Genomic DNA, 18,816 nt, shown 5'->3' with positions numbered 1-18,816 from the left:
GGAATGCCCAGCACCCTACAGGGTTAGCCCTCCAATACACACCCATTCAAACGGATGCCCACCAAAATATCCTGACATGGACTTGCACACATGTGTATGCACTCATACCTAGACACCACATGAAAAGGCAGGCAGCCTGAGACATGCACATGCCAAGAAACATGCCAAACCAGTCCCAGCCCTCTGCATAGATACAGTGCCATGAATCCCCACAGCCGGATTCGCTTCCCACTTTCACACTCAGGTTCCCATCCCGCGGATCCAGAGCAGAGCTGGCTTGCGGAGATGCGTCTCGCAACTCCGAGCTATGCGGGGCTAGGCAGGGGTGTGCGGAAGGGGTAGCTGCAACCCACCGATCTCCAACCCCCAGATGCCCCAGAGCAAACCGTCGCGGGCAGTGCCAGCGCGGTGACACCTAACCCGGAGCATTTCACTGAATACAACTTCATGCACCCGCACCGGAGCAAGTCCCCGAGTGGCTGCCGAGGTCCCAGCCTTCCTCCTCTCCCCCCCGGGAGCTGGGCAAGTTTTGCAAGAGCATCGCTGGAACCCCGGTGGGGTTGGATTTCTCCAGCCAGGGTCCCTTGGCGGGTCCCCCATCCCCACGGCATGAGCCCACAGCTGTTCGAGCAGCTTGTCACCTTGCCCAGACAGATCCCTCCACGGCCGCCTGACCGAAGTGGAGGGCAGGGGAACCAGATTTTATCTGCCGCTGCATTCACTCAAGGAGAACAAAGCCGGGCTGGGGGGCTGCTTCTCTGCGCAGTTTGCATCAGCGCATTGGGATTTGCCCTCATCCCACGGCTTGCCCTTCCCTCCAGCCCTGGTCCCAGTCTGTCGGGTGGCTGTCCCCCCCCAACACCCCAGCGGCAAGCCTCCCAATGCAATGCTGCCGACCAAGCCCCGTCTCCAACTTACTTGCCCAGTTCTTCGAAGAGCTGGTATTCCTCGGTGAACCGGGTGCAGGTGATGGTCGCCATCCTGGAGGCTGGGGCTCCCTCGCTGGCCTGGAGTTTCGTGCAAGTGCCGCTCCTCTCGTGCTCCTGGTCTCTTTTTGCTCCTGGTGCTCTCTCCTCTCCGAGGTAAATAAGGGAATAGGTTTGATTGACAAGCCTGGAGATAATGATGAGGGCAATTTGTCTTCTCAGCCTCACAAGCCTTCGTCAGCATCCAGGTCCCCATGGCAACTACCTCTGGAACGCCCTGTTTCTGTTGCCCGGGCAACTGCTTCCCAAACACCTGCTTTTGCTGCCACTTGCAGCTCTTCAACGCCCTGGCTCTGTGGTCGTGGAAACTGCATCCCAGCTGGGGACGGGCAGGACACTTTTGGGGGGGAAAAGGTGGGTTTTTAAAAAAAAACAACAACCCCCCCAATGTCAATATTCAAGCAAATTAAACTATGCAGCAAAGAATTAACTGGGGCAAAAAGGTTACCATGGAAACTGCAGTCTCCATGTTGCAGGATGGGTCCCTGGAAAGACAGGATGCTGTTGCCCGGGCAACGGCATCTCGCTCTCCAGAAAGACAGGTATTGCTGAGTTGCCCGGGCAACCAGCATACTTCCACAGTTTCCTGCAAGAGGGTGTCTCCTGCAGCCAGGACGAGGGGGTTTGGGGGCCCGGGGAGGGTCCTGTGAGCACCGTGGGCATGCACCGAGGAGCAAAGCGGTGAAGTGCCGAGGGCTGGAAGCAAATGTGGGTCATGTGAAGCCAATGAGATGGTTGCCGTTCTCCGCGGGGAGGGTCCCCGCACTGTCCTGGAAGAAAGCAACCGAGCTGTGTTCCCAGGGGAAAAGCTGGCCCAGATTTCACTGCGGTTTTGCCCTCCCAGGGGTTTTCTCTTGTTGTTCCTTGTCGGTTTGGTTTGCATTCGGGGAGAGCTGCATCTTTGCCTGCATGGGATACAGCCCCTCGATGCAGAGGGGAAGGGGCCAGAGGAGGGGAAGGCTGGAGGTTTGGCCCAGCGTAGCTCTGAGCCACAAGCCCCGGGGATGCCCCAGCAGCCGGGGGACCCCCGCACCATGCTGCTGGCTGGGCATTGGAGGCAGCCTCTCCTCTAATGGGGAAGGTTGTCCTGTCTCACAGGCCAGCTGCAAAGGAGGAATAAACCCCGTAGAAACCCTGTGTTCTTGCCTCATTAGGGTTTTCGGTGGCGTTTCAAGGCAGCCGAAACACCAGAGGAGGTCGAGAGGTGTTTAGAGGCGGGTTCTGCTCTGCTTTTATCTCTAAAATATCAGCCGTGGTGAGCGTGACCCTCCTGGATCATGTCCTCTCGCCGGGCTTCCCACCCTTCACCCAGACCGGCTTTCCCCCAAGCGTTTCTCAATCATTTGAGTTTAAAACAGGTGGTTTGGGGTGCTTTTTCCCCCTGGAGAATAAAGTATTTTTAAACCACCCGGCGAATCAATTCAGGCCCAAGCCAAGTCTCCACGGTCTGTTCTGCTCCCCAGTGAAGCAGCACTTTCCCTGCACCCTGAGATCCCACAACCTCGTTTCACACGTGGGGAAAGCAGGGAGCTGCGGTCCCCTGCAATGGACCCAGCTGTCCCTGCTACCGCAGTGTCTCGGGCTTCCCGCCTCGCTGCCCCACACCTCACATCCCAGCCCTTCGAGAGGGGAGCCCTGAGACGGGGGAGAGGCAGGCGGGAAGGATCGCACCCTTTGGCAGGTGGGGAGAGGACAGGGATCTAGCCAAGCAGAAGAAAAAGCCATCCTAAGACACAGGCGTTCCTGGGGAGAAAGAACAAGCGAGAGAGGAGGAGCAGGGCAAGGGAGCGAGAGAGAAGGAAAGGAGGTGGAAGTGGAGGAGGACAGCGAGCGATAGAGCTCTAATGGCTTTCCAATTAACTGCGCTGCTACACCCTCGTCAAATGTGCTCGGCTGCAACCCCCCTTCCACCATGCGGCACAGCCTGCGCTCCAGCGGCCCCGACCCGGCTCCCGTCAGAGAGGCCAACGTCGCCAGAGCAGCTGTGCAGAGCAGGGTTCGAACCCAGACCCCTTCCGGAGGCGGCAGGGCAGCCCCACGGGGTGGAAAGAGCAGCACCCGGGCAGAGGGGCAGCACCCGGGGCTTGATCCCTCCCTGTGCACGTGTCCATGACGGGCTTTCATCTCAGAGGTGACTATCCAATGATGTTTGTTTAAATCATAGGAAATGAGGGTTGGGAGGGATCTCAGGAGGTCACATCTAGTCCAGCCCCCTGCTTGAAGCAGGACCAGCCCCAACTACATCATCCCAGCCAAGGCTTTGTCTACCTGGGGTTTAAAAACCTCCAAGGATGGAGACTCCACCACCTCTCTGAGCAACCTGTCCCAGTGCTTTACTACTCTCCTGGTGAGAGAGTTTTTCCTAATATCCAACCTCAACCTCCCTTGCTGCAACTGGAGCCCATTGCTCCTTGCCCTGTCATCTGAGGACAGCCCAGCTCCATCCTCTTTGCAGCCCCCCTGCAGGGAGGTGAAGGCTCAATCCCTCTCGGTCTTCTCTTTTCCAGATTAAATCAGCCCAGTTCCTTCAGCCTCTCTTCATTAATCCCCCGAATCATTTTCGTTGCCCTCCACTGGACTCTCTCCAATGTGTCCACATCCTTTCTGTAGTGGGGGCCCAAAACTGGACAGAGAACTCCAGATGTGGCCTCCCCAGTGCCGAATAGAGGGGGAGAATCACCTTCCTCCATCTGCCAGCAACGCTCCTACCCATGCAGCCCAGGATGTCGTTAGCTTTCTTCCAAACAAGGGCACGCTGCCAGCTCCTATTCACCTTGTTGTCCACTGTAGCCCCCAGGCCCTTTCCTGCAGAGCCGCTACTTAAGCCAGTTGGTCCCCAGCCTGTAGTGGTGACAATAAGGATTTGGCAGGGGACAACGCACCTCCCTGTGCTGCCCTGGCACTCCAGGAGCACAGAGGGGTCCCAGTTGGAGGGTGCTGGACACAAGGGGACCAGGGTCCTAGCTATACTCCCAGCACCCTGGTCTCCTGGGTCACAGCTGGAGGGCGGTGGGCTTCCTTGATGGGCAGCTTCGATCATTGAGGCTTGACCTCCACCCAGGTCCTGGCGTTCACTTGGGGCCCTTCTGATCCTGCCCATGGTAGCTTCAGGGTGTAGACACACTCCTCTCTCATCTGGTCTGAGGCCGCCCTGCCAAAACCATCACAGCAACAAAGTCAGGATCCACGACCCATCTCTATCCTACCTACGGCCTCCCTCCTCGACTGCCACGTTGATGACGATGCCTGTGGATCATCAGGTGAGCGGAGCAGGGCCCAGCAGCGCCTGGCTCGGAGACCTCCCCGGGCAGGCTGCTTGCTGCAGGCAGTGACCCTAGCAAAGCAGTGGGTGTCCCCTCTGGGTTACTGCAGGACTGTGGTAGGTGTCAGGGGCACAGGGCTACAGCCTGGTTCTGGATGAGACCCAAAACTAGACCTCCCCCTCCTTTTCTGCCATCACAAAGCCCATCGCCCTGTTCATATCACCCCAGGGACCCTTGAGGGGTGCCCCTTCGCCTCTACAGAGGAGTGGGTCACGGTGATGCCAGAGATGGGGGCAGAAACCATCATCCACAAAGAGCTGGGGAACACGGTAGGCAGGACTTCTACAGGAAAATGCCCTCCCCATGACACAGGCCCCTTCCCCCTGCCTCCGATGTGGCCCCTTCTCATTCCCCACCTAGACAAACTCCGCTTTGCTCATGCCCCATGCTGTCCTGGGCAGTGCCGGTCCAGAGCAGGCCAGGCGCATGGGATGGAGATGGCCCCCTCCGTATGCCCGCCAGGCAGAGGGATGTGGGCTATAGCTGACGTGTGGGGCAGTGGGAGGGAGTCTGCACTTGGCCGCTTCTCCACCTCTCCGCTGTAATTACAGCCCCACGCAGAGAGGCAGTGTGCCTAATGCACTGATTGCCGGCAGCCGTCACTCCAAGCTGAAGGGCTCTGCCAGTGCCTGCGGGGAGAAGCTGACATTTGAGTGCCGACTGCAGGGAGACAATGGCAGGATCATTGCCTGAGGAATATCGGTGCGCTCTGGCAGGCTACCTTGGGTGTGAGTGCATGCACACGCGCTGACCCGCGTGCATGGAGACCCACCCAGGTGCATCCAGGCACTTGCAAGCCAATGCAGGCCTGTTGAGCCCCCGTTCCTCTCTCTCTCTCACGTGCACACGTATACACCTACACAGATGGCTAGAAATGTGAAGGGTTGCCATGAGCCACATCCCTGTTAGGAGCAACAGTCTCTTCTGAGCCTAATTGGGTTAAACAAGGGAGGTGGTGCCTTTAAAGGAGACAAGCTCTTCTTGGAGACAGGTGCGGGGTTGGGAGGGTCCGTGGCAGCTGGGCTGGCCAGAGGATGATGGCCAAAGGAGGTCCTATGTGGCTGCACCATTCCCAAGGAGTCCAGGCCAGTGACACAAGGGCTGCGGGGCTGCGGTTTCCCCTCCTGGCCCTGCATATGCCCACCTGAAAGCCTCCTGTCTCTGAAGGGGCCTTGCAACCCTATGCCAAGTCTTGGGGTCACTCCTGGGAGATGGGCTGCCCCCCAAGGTAGCAAACCCAAGCCCACTCCAGCCCGGCTCGGGGACAGCCTGACTGGCAATGAAAGTCCTGGAGGCTGTTCCCAGAAAGAGCCCGGACCAAGCTCCATCTCACTGCTAAACAGGGTTTCACTGCCAAGCCCCAGGGGAGTTTGGCTTTCCCAACCCCTCTGCTACCCCACAGTAGCCATCAGACAGACGCAGGTTCCCTGCCGTGGGCTCTGCTTCCCTCCCAGAGCCCCTGTGCAATGCCGGGCTCTGCGCGGCTGCTGGTAATGCGACGCCCAACAGCACCGCAGCCGGCATGTGGCTCAGCCAGCTCACCTAGGAGCAATCAGCACTCGTGCTTCAAGGCACCAGCCAAAGGTTTCAGGCTGGTGAGAGCTCTCTCTGCCCCCAACTCGACTTGCACGGTTGGTTCCAGATGAAGCACAACCCATTTCTTCTTCCTTCCTAGAAGACCTCAGCCATGGAGCTGGCTGGGAACAGAGCTTCTCCCCATTGCATATATATATATATATATATATTTCATTTTCATCCACATGCTCTCCTGGATTTGGGGGGGGTCCAGTTGTTGATTCAGGCTAGGGCATGTCTAGGGGCACCTCCACTAGATATTTCCATCAAAGTCCAGCCCTCCCTGCATTTCTGCACAGCTGCTGTTTTCTGTCTTGGATGGGAACTTTCCAGCTAGGTCTAATCTGCAGGGACTGGCAGAGGCAGGCCCCATACTTGCTGGCCCGACTAAGGCAGCATTTCCACCCTAGTTCCTCAAAGCAGGAATCCCCATGGGGTCTTGTCCATGCCGGAGAGGTGACCGGTGGGTAGCACTGGTGTGTCCACATTGGGTGGCTGAACTGGGTGCAGGTCAGGGGCGCTTTTGCCCCACATCTGCACCATGCTATTGCAGGACTTCTCTCCCATCAGTTGCTGAGCACTGAGCCTCTTTCCAAGAGCTTTCCTTAGTGCTCTGCTCAGCACAGCGAGTTTCCGATGAAGCTTTCGCAAGGCAGACCCGGCTTGCTCCCCTCTCCGCTGCTGCATCTGGGTCTGGCCACCCGAGGGAGACTTCCAGCCTGTGTTTCTCTCCTCCCTCCCCATGGCTGCATCCTCAGAAATGCAGCTTACATCCTGGACAGATGTTGCAGCTCCTTTGCCTGGGCCCACAAGGACTGCATCTCACCCGTGCAGCTCAGCCGCTCGCAAGCAGCACTGCTGTCTGGGCCCTGGGAGCAAGGCAGAGGATGCCCAGTGCAGCGGGCACTCTGCAGCATCTCAGGCTGGTCTCTGAATGGGACTCCCACTTCTGGCAGCCAGTTGCTGGGGATGCCAGATGTGGGCACTGGGGGCCATCTAGTGGCTGGCCTGGGCCGTCTCTGGGGTTTGGGACAGAAGTTTCATATACTGGTTTTACCTAAATCACTTAAATCTGATACTGCATTCAACCAGGTTGATCTTAAACCAGTTTCAGCCATTTGGAAACTGGTTTATGTGCGCTGAACTTCTGTTCTGTTATAGGTTTAAACCCATTTCTGATCACTTAAACTGGTTTACATGTAACTTCTGTCCCTAACCTGGTAGGCTGGAGGGAGTGGAGCATGGGGACGGTCCTCCTCCATCCTACCTCGATCCCAGCCAGTTTTGCAGGGGTTGTACTTATCTCAGAGTAGGCAAAGCCTGGGGCAAAGGATGCGTGCGCCAGGAGCTTGGGGCCACGTGTCTCGGAGTCTCACAGGACCATGTGTCAGGCCCCTGATGCCCGCTCCAGGGGCACAGACTGGCCACAGGAGCAGGGGTAGCGGCAGCCCACGGCGACCCCTCCACTGGCCCCGAGGAAACAAGGAGCCCTGGTGCCGCGGCGGTGCAAACCTGCTTCCCCTCCTGCAGCTCAGACTGGAAGACGAGCACAGTAACTAGCCCTGGAGAACCTGGGAGATAATTAAATGGTCCTCTTGAAGAGACTGCTCAGGGCGGCTCTAACGAAGCTCCCTTGTTAAGCGTGGTGCTGATGAGCGCCAGAGGACCTGTCTGCATGCAGCTCTGCACTCACCACACAGCTCAGGCTGGAACAAGACCGGGCTCCGAAATTTCAGCTGGGCGGAGATGGGGGAAGGGCTGCACCTTTAATGCGGCCAGCTTGCTCCAGGGGAACGGGGACCCCGGCACCATTCACCCCCCGGGGCAGGCTGGGGTGGCCGCAGCAGGAGCTACATCTACCCGGGACACCTATCACTCTTGCCGCATGCCGCGCTTTGCTGGGACGCCTGGCCCCAGACCCAGGAGCTGTGCAGCCCCCAGGGACGGAGCCGATTAGGCCCCACTTCACACGAAAGCCGGCTGCATTGACACAAGGAGAGGGTGGGCGCAATGAGCATCCATACCAATGATGCCACGGAGTAGCCAGCTCAGGAGACAAATTACAGGGACCGTTTCCCAAGCCGGCTGGGGCCAAGAGAGAGCCGGGCCACCTCCCACCTCCCACCTCCCACCGGGGGTGTGTACAACGTCCCAGGAGCTGAATTGCAGGTTCGTGCAATGCAATGACTGTTATTATCACAGCCAGCAAATCACCGGAGAGTTCGAGGGTCTCTGCTGACCCCTCCTCTGCCTCCCACAGCCCCTGGGGACCAGATGCATTGCTGAGGCTCTTCCTACAATGCAGGACAGATGAGATGTAGGAAAGCCGCAGCGTCGCTCGAGGCTGCTAGGACCTGAGGAACCGGGCACGTTCGCCTTTCTGAAATGCCCCCTCCTAGGCTGGGTGCTTTGCTGCCAGCAGCCACTGCTGCCATGGGCCCTCTAAATCCCAGCAAGGGGCAAAAGGCCAGGTGGGAAACTGGTGGGGTCGGGCAAGACAGCTTGGCTTCTGGGCACAAGTTGATTGTGTTCCTAGGAAAGCACAAGGACAGGCTGGGTCTCGCCTGCCGTGAGGTTGGGAGTCGTGGAGCAGGTGATGATGTCGAGCAATAAAGGGTCCGTTTTGCACTGAAACCCTGCACCTTGCAGAGCTCCCGCCAGCCCGGCACCCAGTCCCCAGCCCCCGCATCTCAACATCTGTCAAACCCCCCCCAAAACCCCAATGTCATTAAATGAGGAACACTGACTAAGTCTTGTCGCCCCCTCCCACGGTTGCCATCACCCACCGTTGCGTTACGTGCAAGAGGTGATCGTGATCATGGGATCATAGGAAAGCAGGGCTGGAAGGGACCTCCTGGCCACAGCCACCTCTTCCTATTGATACGGCCTCTGATCTCTGTGTTAGCGCTTTGTCCTCCTTTTCCTTGCCCCGCATGGAGACTTCCCCAAGCCCCTGATTCAGCAAGATGTGTTTAATTTCCAGCACGGCTTTAAATCCCTCCATCACAGAGGCAGCAGTTCATTGCATTATGTGTTTGGATGGGTGGGAGGGGGTCGAAGCACGTGCTTGAATATGGGAACCTGACAAAATGCATCGCTGCCGTGGGGCCGAGTCTCAGTGGCGGGTCGGGAACCAGGAAGCACGTCGCGGAGGGAGGATGGAAGTCGCCATCCTGACGCTGTGACAGGTGGTCCCGTGAGACACTGAGCCTCCGGCCTTGGGTTATGGTTGCTGGTGAGAGATTTCAAGCCTGTTCTTGGGAAGCAGTGGCTCATGGTCACGATCCTGCCGGCGGGCTCCAGGCATGGGCCAAAGCCAGAGATGTTTCTCTGCCCGTCTCCAACACTGGGTGGGTCGCTGATATGTGGAGTGAGTGCAGATCCCAGCCAGCCTGGATGCTGGACCCCAGTCTTGCCCACTCAGAGATGACCCCAAACCCAACCCATTTCCAACATCTTTGGGCCAGGACCCAGCCTCCACCGTGGCCCAAAGAGACCCACAACGACCTCCGTAAGGGGGTCTGTCCACATGGGACCATCTGCAGACTAGTGCAGGGATGGATGCAGCAGGAGTGTAATAGGGAGGCAGGTAGGTGGATAGATGGATGGGTGGTGGGTGAGCGGATGCATGGGTGGGTGGATCCATAGACAGATACCCCTATTTTCCCCATCTCAACACAGCCTCCCATTTTTCTTCCCTTTTGTTTTTTTCACTCCCTTTCTCCTCTGCAGAATCACATTCTCCCAGATAATCCAAATAGGAATTAAGAGCAAACTACAGATGTGTCAACACAGTCCTCTCCCTTCCCCTTCCTTCTCTTCCCCTTGCCCCCCCCTCACACACACCGAGCTTGAAAGCACACCAAAAGGTATTCAGGAGAAATTCTGCCAATTGTCACATCTTTCACTGACAGATTTTAAATGAATGTTATTTTGCAAGGGGTGGGGGAGAGAGAACCCCCCCCCCCCCCCCCGCTCATCCAAGAGCTGACAAGTCCTAACAGGCCTCATTTTCCAGAGACAAAAATAACTATTTTCAAAATTCACAGCAGGGCTTTCGCCTACACACGCTGCACCAAGAGAAACCTGGGGGGAGAAATGTAAAACGCATTGTGTAAATGTAAATGCGCCACGCGCTCGCAAAGCTTTTAAAGCCATTTATCCTTTCTTCCTGGCCGGTCTTCGTTCCCTGGCACATGCGGGCATGCACATTGGCGTGCGCGCGCACACACACACACACACACACACACACACACACACACACACACACACACACACACAGAGTAATGCCTGAAGGGACAGGCAGCCGAGAACACACACACATATGGGTTTGCAATCACAGATGCACAGGCACACATGTGTGTGCTCACACACACACACACATACACATACACGCACAGAGTAATGTCTGGAGGAACAGGCAACCAAGAACACACATAGGGACTTGCAATCATGGATGTACGCACACACGTGTGCATGTGTGTACACGCACACACACACACGCCTGAAGGAACAGGCAGCCAAGGGAGGAATGAGCAGGCGACCCCTCAGCTGAGCCCCCTTGGAGGGTGGTGTGATGGGTATTCTTCCCCCTACAGCCAGGCCTGTGGGTCACCGAGGACCGTGCTGTGGCCAGGCCAGGCAGGTAACACCCTGCCGGAGGGACCCCTCTCACTTTCAGCCCAGCACAGACCCCTCCTCCACTGCCCCCATAGCCCGGCTGGACTGCATTTGCCACCAGGTCAGGATGGATCCTATGGGAACACCAGTGCTGGAGCGCACACCTTGCAGAGGGAGGGAGATCATGTCCCCTGCTCCTGGGTCAGCTTCGAGGCTGGGATGCAGGTCGCGGCAGGCAGCTCAGCTCTTCCATGACCCCATCACCGCAGGGGCACGGGGGCCTGAGAATCAGGCCAGTCAGCCCCGGTCAAGCTCATTGCCTCGACACCCGACATTAGCACATCCTCCACCTAGCTCCGAGGGGCTGCAATAGCAGCCGGCCGTCAGCTATGCTGGGATAAAGCAGGCCGTCTGGATCGGGGGTAAGTCGTAACTGGTATAAACTGTGCTGGTGGCAAACACATGATACATGTATGCAGTAAGCGCCCTTTCAATATACATAAGCTGGCATGCATGTGTGCATATAACTCATGGCTGTGTGCATGATAGGCACGCTCTGGGGTGGAAACATCTCAAGCCCCATTGCTTTTAATGCAGACGGGTAGCTGGTGCATTGCCTGTCCACACCGTCCCACGCCTGCCCACGCTCTGTGCTTATGGGGGTTAGGCACCTCTTGCCGCCCCTGGGTCTGAGCCAGGGACCAGCACTCTAAAAATAAGTTAACCCATCTCCCAGGAAAGGGGGTGGTGTGGGGACACCCAAGGGCCCAGAGCAGGGCAACCCAGTGCAGCACATGCGTCGCAGTTTTGTACGTGTACAACAAACTTTATAGGGAGAGACAAATCAGGAAGGCTCGCCCTATGCCATCTTCTCTTCCCACCTCCCTTACCATCTCGGGCGCTGCCTGCCTTGCATTCAAAGCTAGCCTCCCCCAGAGCTGGAGGGGCTGGGCTGGGCCGTACACAGGACGATGCAGCTCGTTAACCAGGGTCGGATACAATGGGCACTGAGCTGGGCTGCAGGCTCCTCTTGCTGTCCCTCAGTCCCCCCCCTACCCTGGATGCCTGCCCAGCTTAGACCAGTGGCCATCCCTGCTGATGGCTCCTGGGAGGTAGAAGTTAGGAGAAGCAGGAGGAAAACCCCCCTGGTCCTGCAACAGCGTGTCCAGGTGCCAGGGAAGCGAGAGCAGGCGGCAGTCTCTCTCCACCCCGCCGCCCCGAGATCGCGTTCGGTGCCCCCGTCAGATGCGGTTCGACATGAGCCGGGTGTTCAGCTTCCGGAAGAAGGAGCGCAGCTTGCAGATCTTGCACTTCTTCTTTCGGTTCTTGCTCCGCAGCCGCTCCCCCATCCCCTCCCACTCCTCCGCCTCGTCCTCGCTGGCCCACGGGCCCCAGGCGCCGCCGTTGAAGTCCGGGTGGGCCCGGGGGTTCTCGGCGGGGTACCGCACCGGGATGGCCGTCCGGTTGTAGTGGACGAGGCGCGTCAGCAGAGCCCGCACCACGTCCGGCCGCTGCTGCGACAGGTCGTAGCGCTCGTAGGGGTCGGCCGTGATGTTGAAGAGCCAGACGGACTTGCGCAGGCCGTGCGTCAGGCGCTCCAGGTTCCACCAGCTCCCGGGGAAGTTGGTCAGGGTCTGCGGGGGGATCCAGTCGCTGTACCCCGGGTCGCCGGTCAGAAGTTTCCACTCCCCAACGCGGATGGAGGCCTGCACGGCCGTGTTCCAGATGCCGAAGCCGTCTTCCAGGGAGCCGTACTTGGCGTGGTTGTAGAGGGGGTCGATGTTGTGCAGGATTTCCGTGCGGGGCGACGCCTTGCCCTCGCTGATGGCCGGCCACACGTCGTAGCCGTCCAAGCCCTCCGCGGCAGACACATTGCCCCCAGCCAGGGTCACCAGGGTGGGGTACCAATCCGTGATGTGGACCAGCGCCCAGCTGGTCTGGCGCTTGCGTTGGATCAGGGGGCTGTGGACGAAGCCGATGCCGCGGACCCCGCCTTCCCAGTAGGTGCCCTTGCGGCCTCGCAGGGGCCAGTTGCTGCCCCCAGAAAACGTCTGCCCGCCGTTGTCAGTGGAGAAGATGATCACGCTGTTGTCATAGTAGCCGTACTTCTTGAGCGCCCAGGTGATGTTCTTCACCGCCTCGTCCATGCAGGTCACCATGGCGGCGTACTTGCGGCGCGCCACGTTGCCCATGGAGCGGTAGCGGTAGATGTACTCCTTGGGGGACTGCAGCGGGGTGTGCACGGCCTGGAAGGCCACGTAGATGAAGATGGGCTCCTTGGGGCTGTGGGTGGCCAGGATCTTGTTCACCCGCTGGGCATACAGGACGGTGGAGTACTTCCCGCTCTGGCCCCACGCCACGTTCTCGCCCTCGTGCAGGTCGTAGCCGCAGACGCCCGGCCCGTCGCAGTTGTCGTAGGTGTAATAGTCCACGTTGCCCGTCAGGGAGCCCAGGAAGGTGTCGAAGCCGCGGCGGGTGGGCAAGCACTCCTTCTTGTAGAAGCCCAGGTGCCACTTGCCCACCATGTGCGTGGAGTAGCCGGCTTCCTGCAGCTTCTGGGGCAAGGTGACCCGGTCGAGGGGCAGGCAGTTGGGCTGTCGGGGACGAATGATGGAGTGCTGCAGGCCGGTGTGGATCTGGTACCTGCAAGTGGGGTGGGGGACAAGGGAAGAGGGGCATTAATTCTGATCCAGGGTCCCCGTTCTCCTCTGTGCGGCTGGGAAACCTCCTTCACCGACAGGGACCCCAAGCACGCTCCCAGCCAAGCTGCTCCCTCCAGATCCACTGCAACCTGGATCACTGGGGACCCAGGAAAATCCTTCTGCAGAGACCGTAACAAACCGTGCATGGAACAGGCCTGGCCCCTGCAGCCGGCCATTCAGCACAGCTGCTGGGCAGCTCTCCTAGCAAAGGCTGGATCATACAAGCCTCGGTCACCGCACAGCGGGCTATTCCCATGAGCGAGATGAGTCAGGGCTGTGCCAGAGAGCCGGATGCCTCTCCAGAGTCTCCTGGGGGGTTAGAAAGCCTGTTATGGGGGAAACAGGAGCAAAGCTGGAGCTCTCCAGATGCAGTCTGGCACCACCTGTCCTACCTGGGCCCTCGCTCTCCCGGGAGCACGTGGCACAATGCACCCGGAGCTCCCAGCCCTGCCTGCACGGGTCCCATAAGCATCGATAACGACCCACCAGGCATGCTTTGTGGGCCTCTCTGTAGGGGATCACCCTGGACCCACAGCCAGCTGCACGTACCTCTGGGGGGTCCGCAAGGCAAAGGCAACTGAGCAGCGAGAGCTGTATGTGTGTTAAGGATTATCACGACTACACGAGGAGAGTCTAGCAGATGCCCCAGGGAGGACGGCAACCCTACAGGTAAACACGCAGACCCTGGCAGGAAGCTGCCTGTGTGTTGGCACTGTATGCCCAAGTGCCAAGGGGCTTGGCAAATGCAGGTACCTATTGCTAGCCCATTTTACAGGCAGGTAGCCTGAGGCACAGGAGTTGGCTGCAGCCTTGAAAAACTGCAGTGATTTGGGTTCTCCCATGAAGGCACCAGCCGGACCAGCCAGTGGCATGTAGCAATAAGCCCCCAGTATCCTGCCCCCCAGCTTGAAGCTCCAGCCCCTAGACCCACTGTCTCTCTTGGGTGTTGCTGTAGCCGTGAAGCCCCTCACTGCCTTTAGTGCAGGTCTCCTCACTATGCCCCAGGAGGCAAGGCAGGACCACTGTCCCCATGCCACAGGTGGGAAACTGAGGCACGGAGAGATTAAGTGACTTGTGTGTGACTGCAACAGAGCAGGGACCAGCAGTCTGTCTCCGGCATCTCAAGGTAGGACCCTCCCCAGGTGACACCCCAGGAGAATTGGCTGCCTTTAGCTCTGGTGTGCGTTTCTGCTGATCCGTGGGAGCTGGACCCGCTCACAGCCCGATTCAGCTCCCTGCCCCGTGAGAAGTTTGCTGGAGTTATTGCTTATGCAGCGCACACATCAGCTCTTCTCTGTGGGACCGGAGTCCGCTTCTGGCCAGACCTCACCACCTCCAAGCTGCTGGCAGTCATCCCAGGAGCATGTATCCCAGCCCTGCCTGTAGCTGTGAACTGGGATTAACTGGCCAGAAGGGAAGGGAGGGGAAAAAGTCTCCCAGGACAGTGCGCAGGTGAAGCTGGTGCCTTACCTGCCCGTGATCAGCTGGCTCCGGGACGGGGTACAGATGGGCTGTATGTAATAATTCTCCAGTTTAACCCCTTCTGCCGCTAGCCTGTCCAGCGTCGGCGTCTGTATATCCGAGCCATGATACCCGACGTCGTGGTAGCCTTGGTCGTCGGTCAGGATGAAGATGATGTGAGGCGGTCTGGTGAAGGTGGGAGGCAAGGATTTCTCCATTGGGTCCATGGAAACATCGGATACCAAGCCGGGCTTGATCCAGTCCCAGGACAAGTAGCCGAAACCCAGCAGGCTGACAAAGGAGAAACCCGTGAGGGCATAGACAGCCATCATGCAAACGTCCAAGGGAAGCTACCAAATCCCAGTACGCTCCAGGAATCCCAGGCTCTTCTTCCACTCCAGCCTTTGCCCTGGGCAAGTTTTGCAGGATCAACTGTCCAGCACCCCCGGGAAGAAAAGGAGCAACGTGATCCACCCAGGCTGGGCACTTCTAAGCAGAAAGAAGCTAATCTTCGCACTGAGCCGATGGAGGACACGTGCCCCGTCAAGTTAATTTCCTCCGGGATGTTATTAAGAACAGTTCCAAGAGTTTCCAAGACGTGTCCCAGCGCTGGAACGACTCCCCGCTGTTTCTAAACCGACTGCACAACCCCCTTGCTGGAGAACACGCTGGAGTCTCTCCCAGTTCAGCCGGGTCCCTGCCTGGCTGTCCAAAGGGCTCATCGAGCCGCGTCTCAGCAGATGACGATCTTTATATTCAAACTCCTGCGGGAGATAGAGCTAAAGTTCAACCTCACAGCTCGGGCGTCCTCCCCCTCACCCTTGGGTGCCAAACCATACTCTCCCCTCCTCACGGTCTGCTCCGCGGGGGTTCCTTCACCGTTGCAGAATACCATTATTCTCTTCCTTCCTTCCTTTGTTTTATTCCCCCCCCACACCTTTTTTTGTCTCCTAAAAATCCCTGAAGTCCTCCAAGGCTGGGGAAGGTGCCTCCTGAGTCAGGAGAAAGCTGCCAGCAGTGTGAGAGCAGAGCCAGAGGGCAAGAGAAAGAAAGTTCCCTCCTGAACAAACTGGAGGAGGCGAAAAGTTGGAACATCTGCCTGGGATCCTGGCTCCGCAGCCAGGTTTATGGGGAGCTGAAGTCTCAGCCCCGCCCCGAGCTTTCCCCGTCCAGGAAAGAGCAGGGAGGATGGAGCCCTGCAGGGTCCTAACTCCGCTGCCTCCCTGCAGCCTCCTCGGAGATGTGCAGGGAAATCGCTCCAGGTCCGGCACTTGGCGGCTTCTTGCCCGCCTCCCCAGAGGCATTTTCACTGCTTGCCCTGCAGCAGGGAAGGCTTCGCCTTCTCCAGATGTGCCCCCCAGCTCCTGGGTCTGGCTGCTCTGCCCCTTGCTCTCCCTGGTGGTGTCTACACAAGACACTTACTGCGCATTAGTCTAATAACACGCAGTGGCGTGGCAGGCAAAAACTGCTAATAGCCTACGGCGCAATGTTATTAGGCTAAGGCATGGGAAGCGTCACAAAATAACCGTGCGCCGGTGCTACTGCGTAGTAACTCTAGTTACTGCACATTTAGCTTGTACTGCATTGGGCAAGTACTAAATTAAATGTGCAGTAACTAAGGCACGAAGGTGTAGACGCGCCCAGGATGGAGCACGCTTTTTGTGCTAAGATGGGGAGTCCTGCAGGGCACTTTCCTCCTCCTGCAGGTTCTCATTTTTAGCACGATGGCATCCCCTTGCTTTGCGCAGAGATGCGTCTCGATGTACCACGGAGCTGGCATGGTGGTGGATGCCACCTGAATGTGCCCCTGGGGAGGCAAAGCCACAGAGCTGAGTTATAACCCCGGAGGGCGTGAGCAGCAAGGGGGTAGCTCGTGATGCTGGGGACTCTTCACCTGTCACAAAGAGGAGCCAGCAGGGCTAGTCCCACCCTCCAGATGGGGAAATCGAGGCAGAGAGCTGGGGTGGTTTGCCCGCAGTCACAACGTAGACTAGGAGCAGGATTTTGAAGTCACTCCCAGCCCAGCTGCATCTCTGGCTCCTGCGTGCAACTGAGGTGTCCGGTCTGCAGCCCCGAGCAATCGGGATGGAAATGTCGATGGAGGACTATGACCGTGGGTGCTGCCTGCAGATATCCACAGGTCTCCTCTCCTGCATGGGCTGCCACAAAGCCCCTTTAGGAAATGCCTATCGCTGTTTCAGCAGCCGCTGGAGACCCTAAGGGTGGCGTTCGGGGTCTCCACTGAGAACTTCAAGCCCAGGTGATGAGGGATCATCTCACTTGATGCCTTTTGGTGTCACTTCATGCGACCCCCAGGATCATGGGACATTCAAATGCTTCCTTATGGTCCCTGGGCTCCGATTGTGGGGGGGGCTGAGGAGACGGTCCTTGTCTCTGCACCAGCACAAGCCCCCGTGATGTGTGGGGCATTCATAGCGACCAGGCACCTGATCCAGATTGCTCTCATGCGGGTTTTGCACCCGGGACTCTGCAAGTGCGAGCGGAGCTGGGCCCCGGGCATTGCCCCTTGTCTTTTTGCATCGAGGCCTGGCCACGGTTGGCAGGCCTCCCAGCTGTGCGCCGGTCTCTAGGACCACAGGGCTTCGGTTCGGCCCCTGGGCGGCTCTGCCAGGCCCTTGTCGTTCTGTTGACCCAGTGCAACAGCTGGGCACGTTTATTCAGCGCTCCTCGCTTGTGCTCGCTCTGCTCCCGCGGGGGGGAAGCGGTGACTGGGAGAGAGACTCCGTCCTGGTTCCCAGCACCTCCCAGCCAGAGCTTGTGATGCTCCCCGTTGGCACCGGCGCGGCCTCCGGGCAGGGCTGAATGAGAGTAAAGGAGTCTGGGAGTGGGGGCAGCAATGATGAGAGCCATGCCCCATCCAGGAGGGCATCAGCAGACTGCGGGCACGAGAGGATGGGACCCCGCGGGCAGAAGGGATGAGCGGACCCCCCACCACGGCGATGTCCATACCCAGCCAGGGCAGGACGGGGGTGTCTTCCCACATACATGATGCCTACCGTGAACTGCCCCCCACCCCCGGCAGCTCTGCTGATTTGCCCCAGGTGGTTGTCTCTCAGGTTGATGGCAGGGGGGTCTTTGCAGATGCAGGGCGCTACAGGTAAAAACTGCAGCGGACAGACAGGCAGACCATTAGGTTTTCTGGACAGGAGCCTGGCTTGTCGCATTTTCAAAGATTCAGACCTTGTTTAGGGGGCTGAGTCTACCCCTTAGGAAGGTTTTATTAACCCCTCACTGAGTGGCTGTTTTCTTTCCCTCCTCCCCTGCCCCCTGTCCTCCTGCTCCCCTCCCCGGTCTTGAACTTACCCCTCTCCCTTCTTAAAAGATTTGTTTCTTTCTCCCTTTCTTCTTGGGCAAAATAACCTCCTTGCAATAAAATCTGCCTCTCCCTCACCAGGCAGTCGCAGGGTGGTGGCGAGAAGATGGGACCAAAGCCAGAGCCCCTGGGCTTTGCCCTCCTGAATTGTGGACGCAGATTTTTCTGTGCCTCAGTTTACCTGTATGCATGGCAGGGACTGTCTGTGCAGCATGCTGAGATCCTCAGGCCAGTGGCGCGGCACTGCTTCTGCGTATTAGCATCGCGGTGCTTCCTAACTCACAAATAATAGCTGGGTTTGGTACGCATCTCTGCAAAACATGCAAACACCGAGCCTTCCCCTTCCCCGTTGTGTCCTTCTCCACTTGGAGACGACGCTGGTTTACACCCTCTGTTTATCCCCAGACTTGAAGCTCATGAGAGGGTGGGATTTGAACGTGCTGCTTTGCGCATCGACACCTCTGATCCCGTTAAAAATCTCTCGGGGTAAGTGCATCTTGGCACGGCCATTTTTTAAGGTCCTATAAAAATGCTGCCGGTTTGGCCTGGGTTGTTTTCTTCCATGACCCTTTGCTGTTCGGAGACCTCGGCAGGGCGAGCTTAAAAAGGTGCATCCCAGCCGTGTTTAAAGCAATGCACGTGGGTCTAGCCCCCACGCCAGCGTCCCCCCATCCAGAGCAATGTCTTCAGCCACAGCAGTAACCAGTGCAGCACTGGGGAGCGGGCTTTAAAAGGGCTGGTGTCTGGACAAGGCTGGGACAGGCGGGGTGGAGAGGTTAGAGCAGGGAAGGCCTGGAGGATGTCAGGACTGGCTG

General features: G+C 58.2%; 2 protein-coding genes across 2 annotated transcripts in view; both read right to left on the bottom strand.

Moving 5' to 3' along the window:
- The window catches only part of CAMK2A (calcium/calmodulin dependent protein kinase II alpha), a 54,011-nt gene extending 53,031 nt beyond the window's left edge, over nt 1-980 (bottom strand). The window contains exon 1 of the mRNA XM_006021157.3: nt 919-980. Coding sequence (XP_006021219.2) covers nt 919-980 — 62 coding nt within the window. The remainder of the gene's footprint in view (nt 1-918) is intronic.
- An 8,899-nt stretch (nt 981-9,879) lies between these two features.
- ARSI (arylsulfatase family member I) lies at nt 9,880-15,750 on the bottom strand. Its single transcript, XM_006021156.2, has 2 exons — nt 14,677-15,750; nt 9,880-13,147 (listed from the first exon to the last, which is right to left on the bottom strand). The coding sequence occupies exons 1-2, from the start codon at nt 14,997-14,999 to the stop codon at nt 11,746-11,748; spliced, it is 1,725 nt and encodes a 574-aa protein (XP_006021218.1). The 5' UTR covers nt 15,000-15,750; the 3' UTR covers nt 9,880-11,745.
- Between the last annotated feature and the right edge of the window lie 3,066 nt (nt 15,751-18,816).

Source organism: Alligator sinensis, unplaced genomic scaffold, assembly GCF_000455745.1.
Source record: "Alligator sinensis unplaced genomic scaffold, ASM45574v1 scaffold550_1, whole genome shotgun sequence".
In the NCBI taxonomy this organism is placed as follows: Eukaryota; Metazoa; Chordata; order Crocodylia; family Alligatoridae; genus Alligator; species Alligator sinensis.
The sequence above is the reverse complement of the archived record's forward strand: the minus strand, read 5'-3'. Positions and strand labels throughout refer to the sequence as shown.